The 25,124-nt window shown below is 45.2% G+C and overlaps 3 protein-coding genes across 6 annotated transcripts in view; 1 reads left to right on the top strand and 2 right to left on the bottom strand.

Annotated features, from left to right (window-relative positions):
- IQCK (IQ motif containing K) overlaps nt 1-25,124 on the bottom strand; it is a 959,718-nt gene that overhangs the window by 919,754 nt on the left and 14,840 nt on the right. The window lies entirely within an intron of this gene.
- The window catches only part of COQ7 (coenzyme Q7, hydroxylase), a 375,365-nt gene that overhangs the window by 149,393 nt on the left and 200,848 nt on the right, over nt 1-25,124 (bottom strand). The window lies entirely within an intron of this gene.
- Nucleotides 3,607-25,124, top strand: part of SMG1 (SMG1 nonsense mediated mRNA decay associated PI3K related kinase) — a 113,445-nt gene continuing 91,927 nt past the window's right edge. For 2 of the 4 annotated variants that reach the window (XM_050774990.1, XM_050774994.1), the window contains exon 1: nt 3,607-4,799. In XM_050774990.1, coding sequence (XP_050630947.1) covers nt 4,711-4,799 — 89 coding nt within the window. In that variant the 5' untranslated portion in view covers nt 3,607-4,710. Of the gene's footprint in view, nt 4,800-22,269; nt 24,938-25,124 lie in introns of those variants that run through there. The other 2 variants (XM_050774993.1, XM_050774992.1) reach the window with 2 other exon arrangements.

Consider the following 25,124-nt stretch of genomic DNA (forward strand, 5'->3'; position numbering starts at 1 on the left):
TAGCAGGATCTCGGCCCACTGCAACCTCTGCCTCCCAGGTTCAAGCAGTTCTCCTGCCCCTCTTTCTTTGTTTATTTGAGTAGCAGGGATTACAGTACAGCCTCAAATTCAAGGAGGGACTCACTCACAGGCTTGCACAAATGCAAAGTTGGCTTTTGCATGACTCTGGGAGTAGGCGCCTCCTTAAATTTTGCACCCTCAGCAACTCCATCACCTGTCACTTTGCTAGTCCCAACCCTGATGGGAACAAATGCAGGAAAAGGCATTCCAGATAGTGGGAACAGCAAGTGCAAAAATCCAGAGGCCAGAAAGGCTTGGTGTGTTTCAGGAACAGAAACTTGGTTCCCGTGACTGAAATGGAGTAGGGCAATCCTAATGCAACCGGAGAGGCCGAACCACCAAAAGGAAGAAGAAAAAAAATGTTGGAAGTTATGAGAGTTGCTCACGTTTGATTCATTTGATTTATTTTATCGAGATGGAGTCTGGCTCTGTCACCCAGGCTGGAGTGCAGTGGCATGATCTAGGCTCACTGCAACCTCCACCTCCGGGGCTCAGGTGATTCTCTCACCTCAGCCTCCCAAAGTGCTGGGATTACAGGCATGAGCCACCACGCCCCACCTGAAGCAATTTCTTTGTTGTCTTTTTTTTTTTTTTTTAACTTCTCCCATAGAAATAATTAACCCTCAAAAACATTCAGTGTTGACAAAGGGTGGTGTGAGGACACAGAAAGTATCAGAGTATCATTGGTAGAAACTTCCTGGAAAGCAACTTAACAGTCTGTATCCAAAGACTTAAAGTCATTAATAGCCTTTTCCCAATAATTCCACTTCTGGGAATCTATCCTAAGGAAATCTGCCACAGCCAGAGTGATTTTTTCTGCCCCCTTAAAAATGGTCTCATCCTGTTGCCCAGGCTGGAATGCAGAGGCACCATTATGACTCACCACAGCCTGAAACTCCTGGGCTCAAGCGATTCTCCCACCTCAGCCTCCCAAGTAATTGGGATCACAGGCATGTGCTCCATATCCATATGCCTAGTTGGATAATATTTTGACCAATAAAGAAAAAGAGGGCCGGGCGTCTCTTTTTATAGGCTCACGCCTGTAATTCCAGCACTTTCGGAGGCCCAGGCAGGCGGATCAGGAGGTCAAGAGGTCGAGACCATCCTGGCTAACACGGTGAAACCCCGTCTCCACTAAAAATACAAAAAAAAAAAAAAAAAAAAAAAAAAAAAATTAGCCAGGTGTGGTGGTGGGCGCCTGTAGTACCAGCTACTCGGGAGGCTGAGACAGGAGAATGGCTTGAACTCAGGAGGCAGAGCCAAGATCTTGCCACTGCACTCTAGCCTAGGCCACAGATGGAGAAAAAAAAAAAAGGTACTACCAGAGATTGTGTCCAGTGGCTCAAGCAATTTCTTACTTGTCTAATTTAAAAATTTTAAAATTTTTATGCAAAATTAGCCGGGTGTGGAGGCATGTGCCTGTAATCTCAGCTACTTGGGAGGCTGAGGCAGTAGACATGCTTGAACCTGGGAGGCCTAGGTTGCAGTGAGCTGAGACCGGGCCATTGCACTCCAGCCTGGGCAACAAGAGTGAAACCAAAAAAAAAAAAAAAAAAAAAAAATTAACATTTTTTTGTAGAAATGGGGGTCTTGCTATGTTGCTCAGGCTGGCCTACGACTCCCAGGCTCAAGGATCTTCCAGTCTCAGCCTCCCATCACTGGGATTACAGGCATGAATCACTTCACCCAAATGATTTTCTTTTCTTTTTTTCTTTCTTTCTTTCTTTTTTTTTTTTTTTTTGAGACAGAGTCTTACTCTGTCACCCAGGCTGGAGTTCAGTAGCACGATCTCGGCTCACTGCAACCTCTGGCTCCCGGGTTCAAGCAATTCTCGGGCCTCTGCTTCCCTGAGTAGCTGGGACTACAGGCGTGCTGCCAACATGCCTGGCTAATTTTTGTATTTTTTTGGTAGATGGGGTTTCACCATGTTTGCCAAGCTGGTCTCCTGACCTCAAGTGATCCACCCATCTCAGCCTCCCAAAATGCTGGGATTACAGGGTCAGCCACGCATGGTGGCCCGTCTTTTCTTGTTCTTCTTCTCCCTCCGTGCGGCCTCCCTCCCTCCCTTCCCTTTGTAGCCCAGGCTGGAGTGCAGTGTCAGGATCATAGGTCACTGCAGCCTCCACCTGCTGGACTCAAGTCATTCTCCTGCCTCACCCTCGGGAGTTCCTGGGACCACAGGCACGCGCCACCACGATGGCTAATTTTTGTATTTTTTGTAGTCCTCATCATTTAGAACCAGCAGGATCCTCCCTTAGTGAGGGATTGGTGGTCATAAGGAGTCCAAGGTGGAGGGGATATGCGTGTGTGTGGAGGTATCAACTCCTCATAATCTTCAAGTACTTTTGGTAAAAATTTTTAATTGCACAAGTGATATATAAAGACTTTTTCTTTGCAACATAAAATGATAGGTTAAGACTCCTTATGCAGATAAGGTTTAGATACAGGTTTAAGGAGCATCCTGGCCCACCTTTTAAAAAATGTGTATGCATTCACGTTATGCATCAGATGCTTTAGGGAATTTTTTCCCTAGGGCATGGGGCATGTCATGGGGTAGACGGTCAGGTATGTCTCCTCTACCCAGCTCCTTCCTTCCTTCCTTCCTTCCTTCCTTCCTTCCTTCCTTCCTTCCTTCCTCCCAGTCCTTCCTTCCTCCCAGCTTCTTCCTTCTTTCCTTCCTTCTTTCCTTCCTTCCTTCCTTCCTCCCTCCCAGCTTCTTCCTTCCTTCCTTCCTTCCTTCCTTCCTTCCTTCCTTCCTCTCTCTCTCTCTGTCTCTCTCTCTCTCTTTCTTTCTCTCTTTCTTTCTTTCTCGGAGTCTCGCTGTGTCGCCCAGGCTAGAGTGCAGTGGCGTGATCTGGGCTCACTGCAAGCTGCGCCTCCCGGGTTCACGCCATTCTCCTGCCTCAGCCTCCTGAGTAGCTGGGACTACAGGCGCCCATCACCACGCCCGGCTAATTTTTTTGTATTTTTAGTAGAGATGGTTGTTAGGGAGGATGGTCTCTATCTCCTGACCTCCTGCTCTGCCCGCCTTGGCCTCCCAAAGTGCTGGGATTACAGGCGTGAGCCACCGTGCCCGGCCGCTCTTTCTTTTCTTTCTTTCTTTCCTTCTTTCTTTCTCTTTCTCTCCTTCCTTCCTTCTTTCTTCCTTCCTTCCCTCCCTTCCTCCTTTCTCTCTCCTTCCTTCCTTCCTTCCTTCCTTCCTTCCTTCCTTCCTTCCTTCCTTCCTCCCTCCCTCCCTCCCTCCCTTCCTTCCTTCCTCCCTCCCTCCCTCCCTTCCTTCCTTCCTTCCTTCCTTCCTCTCTCTCGCTCTCTCTTCTTTTATTTTTTTGAGACAGAATTTCGCTCTTGTTGCCCAGGCTGGACTGCAATGGCCTGATCTCGGCTCACTGCAACCTTGGCCTACTGGGTTCAAGCGATTCCCCTGTTTCAGCCTCCCGAGTAGCTGGGATTACAGGCGCCCACCACCGTGCCCGGCTACTTTTTGTATTTTTAGTAGAGGCCGGTTTTCCCCATGTTGGCCAGGCTGGTGTGGAACTCCTCAACTCAGATGATCCGCCCACCTCGGCCTCCCAAAGTGCTGGGTACAGGCTTAAGCCACCGCGCCGGGCCTCCAGCTTCTTTCACCAGCAGAAGACGGGCAAGCCTTAGGGTGAGAGGGCTTCAAAGCACATTTCACATTGCAGAGGACTGGGCTTAGTCGTCTTGGATACTCCCTTCCCTTCCATCATTTAGTTTTTTTCATTGTGAAGAAATGGTAAAAGGTGCCAGGACTCAATGGGCACATTTCAGGTGGAGGTTGGGAAGGTAGATATCAACCTCCTCTCGATCTTACTATTTTCACTTTCCACCCCGCCCCGTAGACAGTGGGAAGACTGGCGCACGTGAATTCAAGGGCACGCCTGTGTGCGCGCGCACCCCAGGGTACCAGCCCCCCCCCCCCACTGCAGGTCCTGGATTGGACGCCTGTTTACACCTGACTGCCCGGCCCTCAGGGGTCCAGTGTTTTCCCGGGAGCGTTTGGGAGAAAAGTGTGTGGCCGCGGTAGTGGAGATCCCCTGTCCCAGGATTCGTCATCGCGGTGCCCAGACTTCGGCGCAGTTGACGAGCCAGGGGACGTGGGGGGCGGGGCGGCCTGCTATCGGCCCCGCCTCTCTCGGCCCCGCCCCGCCGCCGACAGGACCCGCCTCTCTCCCCAGGCCCGGCAGGCGCCGACCCCGCCCCTCGCTCCCAGCATGCCGTGCGACAGCGGCGGCGCGGCGGGCGGAGCCGGGAGGCGGGGAAGCAGTGGCCGTGTGAGCGTGAGGAGCTGCCGCCACCGCCTGCTCCTCGTCGTCCTCGTCCTCCGGGGCCCCGGCGTCGTGGGCCGCGCACGGCCCTGGAAGAGACGTCGCTTCCCCTTCATCTGCCTCTCTCTCACCGCGCCGCTCCTGCCTCCTTGTCCTGCGCTGCGGGCTCAGGCGGAACCCGGAACGGCCGTCCTCTTCCCCCGCCCTCCGCCGCCTCCTCCTCCTCCTCCTCCTACTCCTCCTCCTCCTCCTCGGCTTCCTCCTCAGCCCCGGGCCGGAGCGGGGTGTCGGCGGCGGCCGGTTCGGGCGGCGACTCGCTCTTCTTTGGGCGGCGGCGCTTGGCCATGTCGTGTCGGGGAAGGTAATGAGCCGCAGAGCCCCGGGGTCTCGGCTGAGCAGCGGCGGCGGCGGCGGCACCAAGTATCCGCGGAGCTGGAATGACTGGCAACCCAGGTGGGTGACCGGCCCGGGCCCCCGCCCCGACCTCCCGGGCTCCGCCTCGGGCGGGCCGAGGCCTAGGGCCGCGGGGCTGGGAGGCGCGGCCTAGGCCCTCCACCCCCCGGAGCCGGGCGCGGCTTCCTGGGTCTCCTCCGCCCCGGCTAGGGGAGGAAGGCCGCGGGAGGCGAGGCCTAAGTGCCTCCCCCCCCTGCTTGTTCTGCCCGGGGCTGGCACTGGCCTAGGATCGGGACCAGGAGGTGAGAAAGAGGCGGGGGTGGGGTGGGGGGCATTCCAGTTACCGCCTTCCTCCAACCTCGAGTTGGGAGATCCCGAGAGTCCAGGACCCTCCCTGTTACTCATTCACTTCCTCGGTTCCCCACTCTTTCAGCCGCCACGTGAGAGACCTTCTAACCTGTGTCCCTTACTGTGACCCCCACGTGTTAATATTGAGAAAACCAAAACAAAACTCCAGCAAAGGCATTGCTCTGACTTTAGGGAGGACATTCATTAGTGGAGCGTGAGATGATATTGTGGTGACTGTTGATGGGATCGACCCACTCTGGTCTTGGGAGATGGAAGTTTTCCTTAAGTGCAAGGCCGGTTACTCTGGTGAATCTAATTCATACCTGAACACTTGAGTGAACTCTTTGGGCACCCACTTAGAAGTCTAGAGAATTTCCTCTTTTATGGAGGATTTGATCTCAGACCGTTTTGGGGCTTAGTTAGATTTGAATATATTAGAAACATTAACTTTTTAAATAGATGCAATTTTCCTGCCTTTTTGATCAATTTGGGGGGGCAGTTGTACCTAATTTAGGACTGATTTATTCTAACCTCTCTTACTAAATAAATGCTTCTATTCAGAGTCTGTTTGGGATTTAACCCAATGCTTAGAACTCCTTAAATGTATATAAATATATTTTAGGGGTAATTGATTTATGGAACTTTCCTACTTTGGAGCACAATTGTATTGTAATTGTCCAGAAACTGGCCAAATAAATGTAGATCGCACAAGTTGTTGGGAAGCCCTTTTGTTTCCTGATAGTTACATGTAATTCCAGCAGTATTTGGAAATAATTTGGTAAGACGTTAGAATGTAACATTTGAAGACTCATTAGAAAAATCATTAAAATTGTCTTTGGCTAATGGGTGGTACACATCTTAGTCTGTTTAATATGCCTTTCCAAATACTGTGTCTGTTGAGAATTGGTTTATATAACTAGATGACTTTAATAATTAGTGCCTGAGTCTAGAATTGAGGTGTTTAGTCGTAAAAAAAAAATTTTGTTTGATAAACATAGCGTTGACTTGTCTTGTACCACTTAAGAGTTTGTGAGTGCTTTAAATAAAATTAGTTGATTAAGTATTTTTTTCTGTGATTGACATGCGTAGTTTGCCTTTTTATTGAAATGTGTGAAATTTGATTTTATTTTCTGGCATCTAACAAATTAGGTGGTAAATGAATGACAATGGATTTTAGATTATTTTTCAGTATTGTGATCAGTATAAGTATATAAGAGAATTTAGTAACCTTTTAGAAGAATAAAGTGCCCTTCTCAAATAGTCTCCTAGAGCTTTTGGAAAAGTGTAAATTGTAGTTTGTAGTTCTAAATAAATAGAGAAGAGTTGCAGCCACGTGCTGGGGCCACCTGACTTCATTGCTGACAGGTATGAAGCCAAATGGCTTATGTAGTTATGGAATATGTACATGAGCTATTAATAATATGTACATGCTGTTTCTTTCAAGTGCTTTATTTCTTGGCTCTGGGGAGGGGCAATGGGGGAAGGGAGGAGCTTACAAGAAAGCTTACAAGGTTTCTTTGAAGCTGTGCTTTGTAACAAAGTTTCAGAATGTAACGCCTTGGTAGACGATACTGTGAGATGCATTTGGTTACAGGGAGTAACAATTTGTTAGGATATTGGAAAGATTTGATTTTCTTCTGTTGTAGAAGGAACGGGGAACTGTGGACATACCCCATAGCATAACTTGATTTGTTTCTAAGATTGTCATAGCTGATTTGTTAGTCAATAAAAATACCTCGGATATTTGCCAAGTCATAAATTTTCATTAGTTAAATTTGAGGTTATTCTGTCCCGTATTCAAAAAGGTGACAGACTCCAGGTAACTGACAGAACGGATCTTGATCTTGCTTCTTGCTTAAATGAAGGTTTAGAATTTAACCCAATGCTTAGAACTCCTTAAATATATATAAATATATTTTAGGGGTAATCGATTTATGGAACTTCAGATGCAGGCACGTTTATTGTGGTTCATCTGAATAATTTTGATTAAAAATTTTTTTTTTTTTTTTTTTTTTTTTTTTTTTTTTTTGCCTCTTATGTACCATTTCGTCCCTGCTGGTTTGGTTCTGTTTTCCTTGATTTAAGTTTTTTTTTTCCCCCTGAGATGGAGTCTTGCTGTGTCTCCCAGGCTGGAGTACAGTGGCGCAGTCTTGACTCACTGCAGCCTCTGCCTCCCGGTTTCAAGGAAAAATTCTCCTCCCTCAGCCTCCTGAGTAGCTGGGATTACAGGTTCCCAGTTAATTTTTGTATTTTTAGTAGAGATGGGGTTTCATCATGTTGGCCAACCTGTTCTTGAACTCCTGACTCAGGTGATCCCCCTGCTTTGGCCTCTCAAAGTGCTGGGATTACAGGTGTAAGTCACTGCACTCAGCTGATTTAGGCTTTTGAAAAAGCAACACTTGTTGATTTCTTTTAGTGTTAGTTTGCCAGTTGGTGTGGAAAATGACTGTTGAGTCAATTTTGACCACACATGATACTTCACACATACTGACAGGAAGTGTTCCAGGTGGCTGAATATGTGAATGTCATATGGCAAGAGAGCATACCCATGTTCCATAGAAGCATACCTCCAACAGTAAGCATTTATATGCCACTGCCTTTTAGTCTTCCTTTTCATTCACTGTGCTCTCAGTCAACTCTTCTGTAAATTTTTTTGAGACAGGGTCTTGCTTATCACCCAGGCTGGAATGCAGTGGCACAAATACTTGGCTCACTGCAGTCTCGACCTCCCAGGCTCAAACCTCCTCCCTCAGCACCCACAAGTAGGTGGGGCTACAGGCGCTTGCCACCAGCCCTGCTCATTTTTGTATTTTTTGTAAAGATGGGGTTTTCACCATGTTGCTTAGGCTGGTCTTGAACTCAAACAATCCACCCGTCCTCAGCCTCCCAAAGTGTTGAGATTACAGGTGTGAGCCACCACACCCGACATTTAAGAATGGTTGAGGCCGGGCGCGGTGCCTCAAGCCTGTAATCCCAGCACTTTGGGAGGCCGAGACGGGCGGATCACGAGGTCAGGAGATCGAGACCATCCTGGCTAACACGGTGAAACCCCGTCTCTACTAAAAAATACAAAAAACTAGCCAGGCGAGGTGGCGGGCGCCTGTAGTCCCAGCTACTCGGGAGGCTGAGGCAGGAGAATGGCAGGAACCCGGGAGGCGGAGCTTGCAGTGAGCTGAGATCCGGCCACTGCACTCCAGCCTGGGTGACAGAGCGAGACTCCGTCTCAAAAAAAAAAACAAAAACAAAAGAATGGTTGAGCAGGCCGGGCATGAAGTGAGACTCTTTCAGAAAAAGAGAGAGAAGACCAGGCATGGTGGCTCACACCTGTAATCCCAACAGTTTGGGAGGCTGAGTTGGGCGGATCACCTGAGGTCAGGAGTTCAAGACCAGCCTGGCCAACTGACATGGTGAAACCCCGTCTCTACTAAAAAAAAGAAAAAAAATTAGTGGGATGTGGTGGCGCATGCCTGTAATCCCAGTTACTTGGGAGGCTGAGGCAGGAGAATCACTTGAACCCGAGAGGCGGAGGTTGTAGTGAGTGATATCACACCACTGCACTCCAGCCTGGGCAACAGAGCAAGACTCATTCTCAAAAAAAAAAAAAAAAAAAGGCCGGGCGCGTTGGCTCAAGCCTGTAATCCCAGCACTTTGGGAGGCCGAGACGGGCGGATCACGAGGTCAGGAGATCGAGACCATCCTGGCTAACATGGTGAAACCCCGTCTCTACTAAAAAATACAAAAAACTAGCCGGGCGAGGTGGCGGGCGCCTGTAGTCCCAGTTACTCGGGAGGCTGAGGCAGGAGAATGGCGTGAACCCGGGAGGCGGAGCTTGCAGTGAGCTGAGATCCGGCCACTGCACTCCAGCCCGGGCGACAGAGCCAGACTCCTTCTCAAAAAAAAAAAAAAAAAAGAATGGTTAAATAATTAAACAAATGAGTGGTCTTAGGTCAGTTGTATTATTTGAAATCTGTGGGTTCCTCAAGCATAAAGTTGAGAAGGTTTTGGGGACCACTGGACGCCTCTGGTTTTTTCCATATGAAGAAACAGGAGTGGTGGCTTCTTAGAACAAAGGAATGTCTGACCTATGGAAGTTGCCCTCTTTGCTCCTCTTCCCTAAAAAAATGACCTATCATTGCCAATAGCTAAAGTCTGTCATTTTTTCCACCTTAGTTTGGAAGATAATCTTCTAGTATCAGGATAGAGATCAGAATGATGTTTTAAAATTAAATGTGTAATTCATAATTGTACATTTTAATATTCTAACGTGACATTGATTAATTTGACATTGGAGTCAAATAGATTGATTAAGGGTTCAACAAAGAAGAGAAAGCATTCAAGTCAACAGAAAACAAGTAGATTCCACTTGGGGTGTTAGGACATTAATTGTGTAACTGGTCTTATATGTTTAGTAGTAGTTCTCTATTGAGTGTCTTACTGTGTTCAAACTTAGGATCTTTCTATACTTCTTTAAGAAAAGGATGAAACTGTATAATAAAAACACCTTCCAATTTTGGTAGATTCTAGATTCTAGACAGATCAAAATATTCAAAAGTATACCCATCTTCTCTATTGTGAAAGACCAAAAAATGGAAATGTGTTGTGAAATTAGAAAAGCTGTATACTAGTATGTCTGAGGTTGTGAGAAGCTGGATTTTTGAAACCATAGTTGTCTATTCAGCCTTTTATCAGTCTGTACTAAGTTTGATGTCCATAGGTACATAATATAGGGAAATACATAGAGGATAAAATTCAGTGAAGTTACGTATTTTATAGCTATTATGTGGGTGCAAAAGTAATTGCGGTTTTGGCCAAAACCGCAGTTACTTTCACACCAGTCTAATATTAAATGGAACTAGAGTTAAATAGAATTCAGTGATTGCCAGTTCTATTCAACAGATTTTGAAGTACACTAAGGAAAATTTCAACAAATTACGTATGGCTGTTTTACGTGGGGGAAAGTAAAACACCCATAATAAACTAAAAAATAAAAAGTAAAACTAAAGTAACGTTTGTTTTTATATTTTTGATTTCTTTTTTCTTTTCTTTCCTCTTTTTTGAGATATGCTCTCGCTCTGTTGCCCAGGCTGGAGTGCAGTGGTGCAGTCACTACTCACTGCAGCCTTGATTTCCTGGACTCAGGGGATCCTCCCACCTCAGTCTCCTGAGTAGCTGGGACCACAGGTGCATACCACCACACCTGGCTAATTTATTTATTTTTCCTCTCTCTCTTTTTTTTTTTTTTTTGAGACAGTTTTACTGTATCGCCCAGGCTGGAGTACAGTGGTACAATCTCAGCTCACTGCAACCTCCACCTCCTGGTTCAGTTGATTCTCCTGTCTCAGCCTCCCGAGTAGCTGGGAATACAGGCGCATGCCACTACGCCTGACTAATTTTTGTGTTTTTAGTAGAGATGGGGTTTCACCATGTTGGCCAGGCTGGTCTTGAACTCCTGACCTCAGGTGATCCACCCACTTCGGCCTCCCAAAGTGCTGGGATTACAGGCGTGAGCCACCACGCCTGGTCTCCTCTCTCTTTTTCTGAAGCAGAGTCTTACTCTATTGCCCAGGTTGGAGTGCAGCGGAACTATCTCAGTTCATTGCAACCTCCACCTCCCAGGCTCAAGAAGTCCTCCTACCTCAGCCTCCCAATAGCTGGGACCATAGGTGCATGCCACTACACCCAGCTACTTTATTTATTTATTTATTTTTGTAGAGACGGGGTATTTATTTATTTATTTTTGTAGAGACGGGGTTTTGCCATGCTGCCTGGGCTGGTCTTGAATACCTGGGCTCAGGTGATCCTTCCTCCTTGGCCTCCCAAAGTGCTGGAATTACAGGTGTGACCCACCATGCTTGGCACACTAATTTTTTATTTTTATTTTTTTGTAGAGATGGGGCCTCCCCATTTTGCCCATGCTGGTGTCAAACTCCTACTCCATTATGAAATAAGACATTCCTTATGAAACACTTGGTAATTGTATCTTTAAGTTGAACCTTACCCCCACCCCAACTTTTTTTTTTTTTTTGAGACGGAGTTTTGCTCTTGTTGCCCAGGCTGGAGTATGCAGTGGTGCAATCTCGGCTCACTGCAACCTCTGCCTCCCAGGTACAAGTGATTTTCCTGTCTCAGCCTCCCAAGAGCTCGGATTATAGGCATGTGCCACCATACCTATGTGTATTTAGTAGAGGCGGGGTTTCACCATGTTAGTTAGGCTGGTTGTGAACTCCTGACCTCAGGTGATCCACTTACCTCGGCCTCCCAAAGTGCTGGGATTACAGGTGTGTGCCACTGTACCTGGCCTTTTTTTTTTTTTTTAAAGACATAGTTTCACTGTGTCTCCCAGGCTGGAGTGTAGCGGCACAATCTTGGCTCAGTACAACCTCCACTTCCTGGGTTCAAGCGATTCACATGCCTCAGCCTTCTGAGTAGCTGGGACTAGAGGCGCATGTCACCAGGCCCAGCTAATTTTTGTATTATTAGTAGAGACAGGGTTTCACCATGTTGACCAGGCTGGTCTCAAATTCCTGACCTCAAGTTCCCACCTTGGCCTCCCAAAGTGCTGGGATTACACGAGTGAGATACTGTGCCCGGACCCCCCAACCCCTTTTGTTTTGATTCCTTTATAAATTAGTATAATAGAAGGTTTTTTGTCTTTTTTTTTTGTTTTTTTATAACAGGTAATAAAATACTCTGATTCAGTAAATATTGATGCTTCTAGGGATATATATATATATTTTGAGATGGGGTCTCACTGTGTTGCCCAGGCTGAAATGCACTAGTGCAATCTTGGTTCGCTGCAACCTCAGCCTCTCAGGTTCAAGCGATTCTCCTACCTCAGCCTTCCGAGTAGGTGGGATTACAGGCATGTGCCCCTACCCCTGGCTAATTTTTGTATTTTTAGTAGAGACAGGGTTTCACCATGTTGAGCAGGCTGGTCTCGAACTTCTGACCTCAAGTGATCTGCCTGTCTTGGCTTCCCAAAGTGCTGGGATTACAGGCATAAGCTACTGCACCAGGCCATGGCCAGGATTTTTATGACTTGTAAAACCACTGTCTTCAAGGAGACTGTAAGTTATTATGGGAGATAAGGACTTTGTAAAGGAAAGAGCATGTGGATTTTGTGATATAATTCTCAGTCTTCCTTCCTTCCTTCCTCTCTCTCTCTCTCTCTCTTTCTTTCTTTTGGAGAAAGAGGCCAAGGCGGGCAGATCACCTGAGGTCAGAAGTTCAAGACCAGCCTGGCCAACTTGGTGAAACCCCCTCTACTAAAAATACAAAAATTAGCTGGATGCAGTGGTAGGCACCTGTAATCCCAGCTATTCGGGAGGCTGAGGCAGGAGAATCGCTTGAACCCAGGAGGTGGAGGTTGCAGTGAGCCAAGATGATGCCATTGCACTCCACCCTGGGTGACAGAGCGAGAGTATCTCAAAAACAAAACAAAACAAAAAGCCTGAAGAGTCAGAGGAGGGAAAGTTATATGGTTAAGTACGGAGCAGTGGGGTGATGGAATTGGTCTGTACAATTTTGACTGTGAATTTGGGGGAGAATCTCCCCTCTCCAAAATAGAAGAAAATTACATTAAGGCCAGGTGCAGGTTGTCGGTGTGTAGAGGAATTGGGTACTTATGAGGAGTAATACAAATAAGAGGTGAAGCTGAAGCACTGGGTTGGGGACCCTATTGTAGGCTTTGAATCATAGTTCATGTGTTGTGTGTGTGTGTGTGTGTGTGTGTGTGTTTGGGAGGCTGAGGTGGGTGGATCTCCTGAGGTCGGGAGTTCGAGACTAGCCTGACCAACATGGAGAAACCCCGTCTCTACTAAAAATACAAAATTAGCTGGGTGTGGTGGCGCATGTCTGTATTCCCAGCTACTCGGGAGGCTTAGGCAGGAGAATTGCTGGAACCTGGGAGGCGGAGGTTGTGGTGAGCTGAGATTGCGCCATTGCACTCCAGCCTGGGTAACAAGAGCAAGACTCTAAAAGAAAAAGAAAAAGAGTGTGTGTGTGTGTGTGTGTGTGTGTGTGTGTGTGTTTGAGAGTGCGTGCATGCGCATGCAAGAGAGATTGCAGTGGGAGGCAGGTAATAGGAACAATATAGAGAGGGGGCTGCTAAGGACCTGAGTATTATGTTTATATTTAACAATTTAAGATAAGGCTGTGTACGGTGGCTTACACCTGTAATCCCAGCACTTTGGGGAGGCCAAGGCGGGCGTATCACCTGAGGTCGGGAGAGACCAACCTGACCAACATGGGAAAACCCTGTGTCTACTAAAAATACAAAAATTAGCCGGGCATGGTGGCGTATGCCTGTAATCCCAGCTACTTGGGAGGCTGAGGCAGGAGAATCACTTAAACCCGGGAGGCAGAGGTTGTGGTGAGCCAAGATCGGGCCATTGCACTCCAGCCTGGGCAACGAGTGAAACTCCGTCTTAAAAATAAATAAATAAATAAATAAATAAATAAATAAGTTAAAGATAAAAATATTCAGCTCAGTGTGTGAGAATTTCCATAAGCAAAAGCCCTTCATTCCCTTCATTTGTTATCTGGTGTTGATTGAGGATGATCACTAAAGTGATACTTTTTATCTGCTCAATCTTCATGTTAGACACATGTATGGAATGTCAGGTAAGTGTCTTGTAAAATAGAGTGTGGTCCATGGTGGGAACATTGAATTGTCACAATTCTTGGTAGGGTTTTCTGCCCTTGTTACCTGACACTTGTTCTTTATCCTAATCACCTAAAACAAATCCCTGAGGCTCCTTTCATTGGACCACCCTTAATGGATTCACAGGAGCTGTTTGTTAACTTTTCACGTTGTCATCATTTTGGTTACCTATCTTTGACTATCTTGAAGTTTTTCAGAGCCCATTTTATTTTTGGAACTATAAAATAAAACATACTTCCCCTTGTATAGAGGCCTAATAGTAGAGAGTACAGAAATTTTGTGGTTTCATATGTATAGGAAATGCTCCCTTATTCTGTGTTACTTATTTATTTATTTATTTATTTATTTATTTATTTATTGAGACGAAGTCTCTCTTGCCCAGTCTGGAGTGCAGTGGCGCTATATCGGCTCACTGCAAAGTCTGCCTCCCGGGTTCACGCCATTCTCCTGCCTCAGCCTCCCGAGTAGCTGGGACTACAGGCGCCCACCACCACGCCCGGCTATTTTTTTGTATTTTTAGTAGAGACGGGGTTTCACCGTGTTAGCCAGGATGGTCTCGATCTCCTGACCTCGTGATCCACCCACCTCATCCTCCCAAAGTGCTGGGATTACAGGCGTGAGCCACCACGCTCGGCCTGTTTTTTGTTTCTTTAATGTAGAGTATAACTTACTAAGTTCTTGTGGTGTTCGCTCATGCAAAGATACTTGGTTTTATACTGTTATTCTTTTCTATCTTGTATTAGTTAATTGAGTGTACTTTTCCTTTTTAAATTGAATTCTCTTTTGAATTCTATTGTGATGCTTCTTTGAGATAAAATTTATGTATGTATAGTTTTTTTTTTTTTTTTTTTTTTGAGACGAAGTCTCGCTCTTGTGCCCCAGGCTGGAGTGCAGTGGTGCGATCCTGGCTCACTGCATCCTCTGCCTCCCGGGTTCAAGTGATTCTTCTGCCTCAGCCCCCCGAGTAGCTGGGATTACAGATGCCTGCCACCATGCCCGGCTAGTTTTTGTACTTTTAGTAGAGATAAGATTTCACCTTGTTGGCCAGGCTGGTCTCGAACTCCTGACCTCAGGTGATGATCGCCTCGGCCTCCCAAAGTGCTGAGAGTACAGGCGTGAGCCACCACGCCCGGCCTGTATAGGTCTTAAATTCAGGAAATTTTGGCAAATGTATACACCTGTGTAACCATGACCTCAGTCAAGGTACAGATATGCAGTGACTTTTCCACTATCACACCCATTCCTGCTCACGTTTTTTTTCATATACTTAGCAGTATCTGGAATTTTTATGTGTGCCATGTCCAGTAAAATATAACCTGCATATGTGCGTGGATCTGGTAAAATTGTTACTTTTGCTATCCCCTTCTTTCCTACTGAGTGCATCAGTAAATAATACACTCTATATTTGTGTCTTTCCTCAAGTAAATACATGACAGTGAGATCCTGTAAGTTTGTATTTTTATGTTTAGCCTTAACTCCAGAGTTTACAACACTGTTCTTGTAGGATGCATTTTTGGGGAAAGCGTTCCTCTTATGGCAGCCCTGTCAGGGCTTAAACAAACTGATTGAGCAGGCTCAAAAGGACAGTATTGTAATGGACTGGAGTGGCCAGATCTTTTTACAGAAGAAAGAAGACGGTAATTTGGCCATGCGCAGTGGCTCATGCCTGTAATCTCAGCACTTTGGGAAGCCGAGGTGGGCGGATCATGAGGTCAAGAGATCAAGACCATCCTGGCCAACATGGTGAAACCCCGTCTCTACTAAAAAAAAATACAAAAATTAGCTGGGCGTGGTGGCACATGTCTGTAGTCCCAGCTATTCAGGAGGCTGAGGCAGGAGAATTGCTTGAACCTGGGAGGCGGAGGTTGCGTGAGCCTAAATCGTGCCATTGCACTCCAGCCTGGGCAACAAGAGCAAAAAAACCTCTGTCAAAAAAAAAAAAAAAAAAAAGAAAGATGGTAATTTAAGATTCATGTGTTTTGTCCATCTTGAAAAATACCTTGTGCACGTATTTGAAGTCTTTTTACACATTGACTTATCTTGGGTCTATTGTATCTGTCTACATTATTTAAGCAATGTAATCACTAAAAATTTAAGCACGGGGTTGAGCTTTCTGGCATTCCATTAGAATGCCTGGGGAAACACACTTCTTGCCAGTTGCGTGCCTGCTGATTGGGGAATGAAACGCAAATATTCCAGTATCAACAGATTTGTTTATTTCGTTTTATTTTTTTTGAGACAGAGTCTCACTGTCGCCTAGGCTGGAGTGCGGTGGTGAGATCTTGGCTCACTGCAAATATTGCCGCCTGAGTTCAAGCGATTCTCCTACCTCAGCCTCCTGAGTAGCTGGGATTACAGGCACCTGCCACTGCGCCTGGCTAATTTTTGTAATTTTTAGTAGGGATGGAGTATCACCATCTTGGCCAGGCTGGTCTTGAACTCCTGACCTTAGGTGAGAAGGAAATCCCACTTTGTAAATCCCAAGGTGCTGGGATTACAGCCGTGAGCCACCGCACCTGGCCTAGAGTCAACAGATTTCTAAACATCCTGAATTACTTCTTTTGTATTAATTTTCAGGCCCTTTCAAAAAACGAATGGGATTCCTGTTGATATTCATTCATATTCATATTTTTATTATGTTGGTATTCATATAGTATGTGTAGGACCTTATATTTATTTAAAATCCTGTTATAGACTTTTTGTGTTTATTATTTAAAGCTTTTTTCAGAGGGACTTACTCCTTTTTTTATTTTTGAGATGGAGTTTTGCTCTTGTTGCCCAGGCCGGAGTGCAGTGGCACTATCTAGGCTCACGCAACCTCTGCCTCCTGGGTTCAAGTGATTCTCCTGCCTCAGCCTCCGAGTAGCTGGGATTACAGGCGTGTGCCACTCGCCTGACTAATTTTTTGTATTTTTAGTAGAGACAGGGTTTCACCGTGTTAGCCAGGATGGTCTTGATCTCCCAACCTCAAGTGATCCCCCCGCCTTGGCCTCCCAAAGTGCTGGGATTACAGGTGTGAGCCACCGTGCCCTGCCTCAGAGGGATTTCTGGTACCAGAATTATAGATTGTTTTTGTTATGGAACTTTCTAAGTATGCTCTTCCTTTGTTTATTAAGGGGAGACACTAGATTTTTTTTTTTATTACCCTTTTTGTCATCATAGAGAATAGTAGTCTACAAGAATATTATTAGAGGCTTAGCAGTGGCCTCACTGCACATACACGTATGTATCTTTGGGAACCTACAGGTTTTTAAGAAGTTGTTAAACTTAACATTTATTAGATCTTTGTTTTTGGGTGGCATCTAATATATTAATAGCCTAGAAAAAAGGCTCCGCTAATGAATATGTCTTAGATTACATAGTGACATATAATAGCTTTTCCTCCACATTTGATGACTTTGCTAACATTTTCTTTTTTTTTTTTAGTGAACCTCTTTGAATTTAAAGTTTTCTCTCATTTAAATTTATTAGTTAAAAACTTACTTTTACTCTGTTCCCTTTAGCATTTCAACCTGATGTTAAAAGATGTTTATGTGTGATAGGTGTGTTTGAATTTTTAACTTTCATCTTGGAGTATTTAATTCTCTGAAGCAGTGCATGACTCTTGCTCTTCATCCTCTTGAGGGTGTCCCTGGTTTATATTCCTGATGATACAAACCCTGGAATTTCTTGTCTGAAGTGTTAACACTTTACTTCCAGGCCCTAATTTGATTTTAACAGTGGAAGTTCAGATTCAATGCATTAATGACAGATTCTATGTTGGCTTCTTCAGATTTGCCAGAACCTTACAGAAAAACCTACTTATGTGAGGAAATCATTAGAGTTTTTGGGTATTCTCTTTGTATAATGAGACTCTTTTCTCATTAGATAAGTAAAAAGATCCAGAGATGATCACCAGTACCACCCAGAATTCGTATATATTTAATTGAAAATAAAACAGATCCTGGGATTCTTTCCTGAAGAAGTTGATTACATTTCTTGCCTGTCCATATGTTCTTTGTCTAAATGTGAAGAAAAATAAAAATATAGCAGGTTTTCCAGCACTGGGACTATGAAACTTGAGATTTAGCATTTTTAGTGAGATTTAAAGGAATCTACCTTAAGTGATAGTTTATATTGTTTTTGAAGGATCTGAGTAAGAATTCTATTAAAAATGATTAATTCTGTCATTATTTGAAATGTTGATGGAATTTTAATGTTCCTTTTTTGAAAATACTAAAATTGTAAATAAATTTACGCTTAATAGCAAATAGGTCGTATGTATGTGGTAATCAATTCATTGACTAAAAATTTCTTTTTTTTTTTTTTTTTTGAGACAGAGTCTTGCTCAGTTGCCCAGGCTGGAGTGCAGTGGCCGGATCTCGGCTCACTGCAAGCTCCACCTCCCAGGTTTACGCCATTCTCCTGCCTCAGCCTCCTGAGTAGCTGGGACTACAGGTGCCCGCCACCACGCCCGGCTAGCTTTTTGTATTTTTTAGTAGAGACAGGGTGTCACCGTGTTAGCCAGGATGGTCTCGATCTCCTGACCTCGTGATCCGCCCGTCTTGGCCTCCCAAAGTGCTGGGATTACAGGCTTGAGCCACCGCGCCCGGCCTTAAAAATTTCATAAAAGATGCCTTTTATTTAAAGTGGCCTATCATGTGTAGTTACTATAATGCTTGTGCTCTCTACGTTTTTATTATAATCTTACTGAAGAAGTAAAAATGTAATCATTGTTCTCCCCACTCTAATTAATATTAATTCAAAAATCATAATGGTACACATTTGTAGGGTACAGTGTAATGTTTATATATGTGCAATGTGGTATGATTAAATCATGCTAATTAACATATTTTCACCTTACTTTGCTTACTCATATTTTGTGGTGAGGCATTTGAAATTTAATTATTTGAAATACCTTATTATTATTGCTATTGTTATCTCTGTCTTCTCTTTGCAAATAAATACATCATTATTTACTATAGCCACCCTGTTGTGCGAAGATTTCAAAACCTATTTCCCCATCTGTAATTTTTTCCCTTTTCTTTAAAAAAAAAAAAATCTACCCGCTCTTTTAGCATTGGTGAAGTTAAAAATAGAACCAGTGTGTTTTAGATTCCTCTCTAAGTGTCTTTATTTACTTATTTTTTATTTTATTTATTTATTTTTTTTTTTGAGACGGAGTCTCGCGCTGTGTCACCCAGGCTGGAGTGCAGTGGCGCGATCTCGGCTCACTGCAAGCTCCGCAAGCTCCGCAAGCTCCGCCTCCCCGGTTCACGCCATTCTCCTTCCTCAGCCTCCGAGTAGCTGGGACTACAGGCGCCCGCCACCACGCCCGGCTAGTTTTTTGTATTTTTAGTAGAGACGGGGTTTCACCATGTTAGCCAGGATGGTCTCGATCTCCTGACCTCGTGATCCACCCGCCTCGGCCTCCCAAAGTGCTGGGATTACAGGCTTGAGCCACCGCGCCCGGCCAAGTGTCTTTATTTTATTTTATTTTATTTTTTTTGAGACGGAGTCTCGCTCTGCCGCCCAGGCTGGAGTGCAGTGGCCGGATCTCAGCTCACTGCAAGCTCCGCCTCCCGGGTTCACGCCATTCTCCTGCCTCAGCCTCCCGAGTAGTTGGGACTACAGGCGCCCGCCACTGCGCCCGGCTAGTTTTTTTTTTTTGTATTTTTTAGTAGAGACGGGGTTTCACCGTGTTAGCCAGGATGGTCTGGATCTCCTGACCTCGTGATCCGCCCGTCTCGGCCTCCCAAAGTGCTGGGATTACAGGCTTGAGCCACCGCGCCCGGCGGTGTCTTTATTTTTAAGAATGTATGGTTTTTTTTTTTTGAGATGGAGTCTCACTCTGTTTGTTGCCCAGGCTGGAGTGCAGTTGGCACCATCCTGACTCACTGCAACCTCCACCTCCCGGGTTCAAGTGATTCTTCGGTTTCAGCCTCCCATGTAGCTGGGATTACAGATGTGCGCCACCACGCCTGGCTAATTTTTGTATTTTTAGTAGAGACGAGTTTCACCATGTTGGGGCTGGTCTCAAACTCCTGACCTCAGGTGATATGTCTGCCTCAGCCTCTCAAAGTGTTGGGATTACAGATGTGAGCCACCGCGCCCAGCTAGAGTGTGTGTATTTTTTAAAAAAGTTGATCCTTCACAGATATTTATCTTAGGAGAGGCGGGTGTCATGAAAAAAGCTACGGACTAAGAATGGGAAAACGAAGATCTTTTGTATTGGCACTACCAGCCATGTCCCTCTGAGGGGGTAATTTTTGCCTTTTAAGACGTTGGGAGGATTAAAGTTCAGGAAATTATTTTTAAAATTGTTTCAGTGAATACTTAGAAAAATATTAGTGGAGTTAGAATTAATTGCTCTCCGGTGGAGTGGCTCTCTTTCTACATTTTCTTTCTTTTTTTTTTTTTTTGAGATGGAATCTCGCTCTGTTGCCCAGGCCAGAGTGCAATGGCGTGATCTCGGCTCACTGCAACCTCTGCCACCCGGGTTCAAGCGATTCTCCTGCCTCAGCCTCCTGAGTAGCTTGGATTACAGGCATGTGCCACCACACCTGGGTAATTTTTTTTTTTTTTTTTGTATTTTTAGTAGAGATGGGGTCTCACCATGTTGGCCAGGCTGGTCTTGAACTCTTGACTTTGTGTTCCACCCACCTCTGCCTCCCAAAGTGCTGGGATTATAGGCATGAGCCACTGCGCCTGCCCTCTTTCTGCATTTTCTAGTGTACTCCCATTAGGCTGTAAACCTGTTTCAAGTTGGATAATAAGAGCATAGCTCTGCATCATCATTTTTTCTCCTTATCTTATACTCACACCTTAAGAATTTGTTACTAGTTGAAATGATAAGCCAGCAAACATAATCTCGTCTTTGTGACTACTTGCATAGGTTGGAGGGCAAGAACAATGTAAATGGAATGTGTAGAAAAAGGGTAGGTTGAAAGGTAGCTTATAGCTTGCTTACCTTTTACTACACAGTTGGAATTTAAGAGCTGATTCTTATAAGAACACGAGTTGAACGATGAATTGCTTTTTTCCCTCTGGTGTAGTGTGTATGGGTGTGTGTATATATATTTTTCTTTTCTCTTTTCTTTTCTTTCAATGGGAGAAGGGAGGATGCCAGAACCATGGAAAGGTTGTATTCTGCCAGTGTGATAGTTTTAAGTACTTGAGGGGTGGAGAAGAACCACATGCATCTTCTAAACAAAGATGGGAAATGTCATATCATTGCAAGAATGTACATACAGTATTAAGCAATTACAAGATTTTGGGCTGGGCATGGTGGTGCTTTGGGAGACCAAGGCAGGAAGATGGGCGGATCACTGGAGCCCAGGAGTTGGAGATCAGCCTGGGTAACATAGTGAGACCTGGTTTCTACAAAAAATACAAAAATTGGCTGGGCATGGTGACTTACACCTGTAATCCCAGCACTTTGGGAGGCCGAGGCGGGCAGATCACCAAGATCAGGAGTTTGAGACCAGCCTGACCAACCTGGTGAAACCCCGTCTCTACTAAAAATATAAAAATTACCTGGGCATGGTGATGCACATGTAATCCTAGCTATTTGGGAGGCTGAGGCAGGAGAGTTGCTTGAACCCAGGAGGCAGAGGTTGCAGTGAACCGAGATCATGCCACTGCGCTCCAGCCTGGACGACAGAGCAATACTCCGTCTCAAAAAGAAAAAAAAGCCGAACATTGTGGCGTGAGTTTGTAGTCCCACCTACTTGGGAGGCTGAGGTGGGAGCATTGCTTTAGCCCAGGAGGTCGAGGCTACTGTGAGCTGTGATTGTGCTACTCTCTCAAAAAAAAAAAAAAAAGATTCTAGTACTATTTGAAATCGTACTGTAAATCTATAATAAATGATTGCTGTCTCAAGGAACTTAATATCTAGAAACATTGTTTCTTTTTTCCTTGTAAAAGGGAATTATACAAGTTACTTCTTTTAAATCACTTATGTCAATCTGATTAAAGTGTGTTTCGTATAAAATGTAACAAAAGAAAAAGATAGGGTTTGTGTAGACTGTGGGTTTAAAGTGGCTTGAGTGATGATTTTGAAGTTTCCTAGCTGTCTTATACTTAAGGCTAAATATAAAGACCTCAATAAATTTCTGGCTACTGCTGAGCACGGTGGGAGCATTGTTTCCTGCTCTTACTAGTATGTTTCAGCAACTAGCAAAAGCTGTCTTCATTTAATACATTTTCCTACAGTTAAAATCATAGTGTGGGCCGGGCGCGGTGGCTCAAGCCTGTAATCCCAGCACTTTGGGAGGCCGAGACGGGCGGATCACTAGGTCAGGAGATCGAGACCATCCTGGCTAACACGGTGAAACCCCGTCTCTACTAAAAAATACAAAAAACTAGCCGGGCGAGGTGGCGGGCGCCTGTAGTCCCAGCTACTCAGGAGGCTGAGACAGGAGAATGGCCCGAACCCGGGAGGCGGAGCTTGCAGTGAGCTGAGATCCGGCCACTGCACTCCAGCCTGGGCGACAGAGCGAGACTCTGTCTCAAAAAAAAAAAAAAAAAAAAAAAAAAATCATAGTGTGATTATTTTGAAAGGCATCTTCCTTTTTCAACTGTTTGATTTGTGAGACCATATCTTCTGGAATTACTTGAGACTCTAATTAAATTGACCTTTAAAATTTTTTATTTTGTTTTCTTTTAGAGTTGGAGGTCTTGCTATGTTTTCTGGACTGGCCTAGAATGATGGTGATTATTTTTTTCTTTAGAGACATAGTCTCACTGTGTTGCCCAGGCTGGTCTCAAACTCCTGGGCTCAAGTGATCCTCCCGTCTCAGCCTCCTGAGTAGCTGGGATTACAGTTGTGAGCTACTGCAGCCAGCTTGGCCTAGGATTATTTTTATTTATTTTTATTTTTTTAGTTTTAATTTTATTTTGTTATTTTTTGGTTTTTTTGAGATGGAGTTTCGTTCTTGTTGCCCAGGCTGGAGTGCAATGGCAGCATTTCGGGTCACCACAACCTCTGCATCCCGGGTTCGAGTGATTCTCCTGCCTCAGCTTCCCGAGTAACTGGGATTACAGGCATGCACCACCACGCCCGGCTAATTTTGTATTTTTAGTGGAGACAGAAAGGTTTCTCCATGTTGGTCAGACTGATCTCAAACTCTCAACCTCAAGTGATACACCCACCTCGGCCTCCCAAAGTGCTGGGATTACAGGTGTGAGCCACTGCACCCAGCCAGGATTATTTTTAAAGACAAGATTTAACATATGCTATTATTAGAAAATCTTATAAACATGTTATTCCCTGGGAATGTACTTCAACCTGTTGACTAAAGGAACTTTTATCAGAATAACTACAGTTATCATCTGACTGTTTTCAGGAGTTGAAAAAAATGGTTGCATACATTTCTTATATTGGTAAACATCACTTCACCTTTACCTTGATTATAAAGTCCCAATCTGCTTTTGAGACTCTTTAGATTTCTGCAGTATGTAACTCTTTTTTTTTTTTTTTGAGACGGAGTTTTGCTCTGTCACCCAGGCTGGAGTGCAGTGGCGCAATGTAACTCTTAATGATTCTTAATCGGAATGGGTTATTTATTTATTTATTTATTTTTTGAGACTGAGTCTCACTCTGTTGTCCAGGCTGGAGTGCAGTGGCGAGCTCTCAGCTCACTGCAACCTCCGCCTCTGGGTAAGCGATTCTTCTGCCTCAGCTTCCCGAGTAGCTGGGATTACAGACATGCACCACCATGCCTGGCTAATTTTTTTGTATTTTTAGTAGAGACTGCATTTCACCATCTTGGCCAGGCTGATCTTGAACTCCTGACCTAAGGTGATCTGCCTGCCTCGGGCTCCCAAACAGCTGGGATTACAGGTGTGATCCACTGTGCTTGGCCTATGTTTGGCATTTAACTGGTGGGGGAGGGATGCATAGCTTTGTAAATTTTCAGTCTTTTTGTCCTTCATCTATTAAAGAGGTCATAGAGTAAGATATTTCCATTCAATCTTGGCAATTTCCCAGGCCAAATGATATGTTTCTAGGGTACTTCCAGGACTTACTGACAAAACTTACTGACAGAAGGGGAAGATAAGCGATGCAAATGAGAGCTGAAGCAGGGTCTCTCTCTCTCTTTTTTTTTGAGATGGAGTCCCGCTCTGTCACCGTCACAGGTGGGAATGCAGTGACGCGATCTCGGCTCACCATAACCTCCACCTCCTGAGTTCAAGTGATTCTCCTGCCTCAGCCTCCCAAGTAGCTGGGACTACAGGTGCCGCACCACCATGCCCAGCTAATTTTTTGTGTATTTTTAGTAGAGACAGCGTTTCACCATGTTGGTCAGGCTGGTCTTGAACTCCTGACCTTACGATCCACCCACCTCGGCCTCCCAAAGTACTGGGAGTACAGGCGTGAGTCACCACGCCCGGCAAAACAGTCTCTTTTTAAGGTTGTAAGCTGGCTTGGGTTAGAAATAAAGGCAAAGAGCCACTCCATACCTGTAGTCCTAGCTACTGGGGAGGCTCAGACCAGAGAATCTCTTGAGCCCAGGAGTTCAGGGCTGCAGTGAGCTGTAATCACAGACTGCACTACAATGTGGGCAACATAGAGCGAGACCTAATTAAAAATAAATAAATAAATGCAAGGAGAAAGTCAAATGAACATGGTGCATTTAGGTGTACAATTAGTTGGCACAAACAATTTTTTTTTTTTTGAGACAGAGTTTCTCTCTTGTTGCCTAGGTTGGAGTGCAGTGACCCAGTCTCGGCTCACTGCAACCTCTGCCTCCTGAGTTCAAGTGCTTCTCCTGCTTCAGCCTCCCAAGTAGCTGGGATTACAGGTGTCTGCCACCATGCCTAGCTAATTTTTATGTTTTTAATAGAGACGGGGTTTTGCCATATTGGCCAGGCTGATCTTGAACTCCTGATCTCAAGTGATGCGTCCGCCTCAGCCTCCCAAAGTGCTGGGATTACATGCATGAGCCACTATGTCGGCCAAGAATGTTTTAAAAATGAGTTTCATTCAGCTCACCTCATTCCTCTGCAGGGCACCGGTGTGCAGGGCAAAACTGCTCAACCCTACTCAGCAGCCCTGTGAAAGCTGCTGAAAGGATGAGCAGATTGAGGCCTGAACTTTATCTTGGATTTAGCAACCTGGAGGTCATAATGGATTTTGCCAAGAGTGATGGGGCAGAAGTTGGACCAGTGGCTTATGCCTGTAATCCCAACACTTTGGGAGGCTGAGGTGAGTGGATCACTTGAGCCCAGGAGTGCGAGACCAGCTTGGCAACATTTTGGGAATGTTGTAGAGAATGGGACAAAAAAAACCCCAAAAAACAAAAGTTAGCTGGGCATGGTGGAGTAAGCCTGTGGTCTCAGCTGCCCGGGAGGCTGAGGTGGGAGGTTTGCTTGAACTTGGATTGCGCCTCTGC

The sequence above is a fragment of the Macaca thibetana genome, chromosome 20 (assembly GCF_024542745.1).
Source record: "Macaca thibetana thibetana isolate TM-01 chromosome 20, ASM2454274v1, whole genome shotgun sequence".
NCBI classification, from domain to species: domain Eukaryota; kingdom Metazoa; phylum Chordata; class Mammalia; order Primates; family Cercopithecidae; genus Macaca; species Macaca thibetana.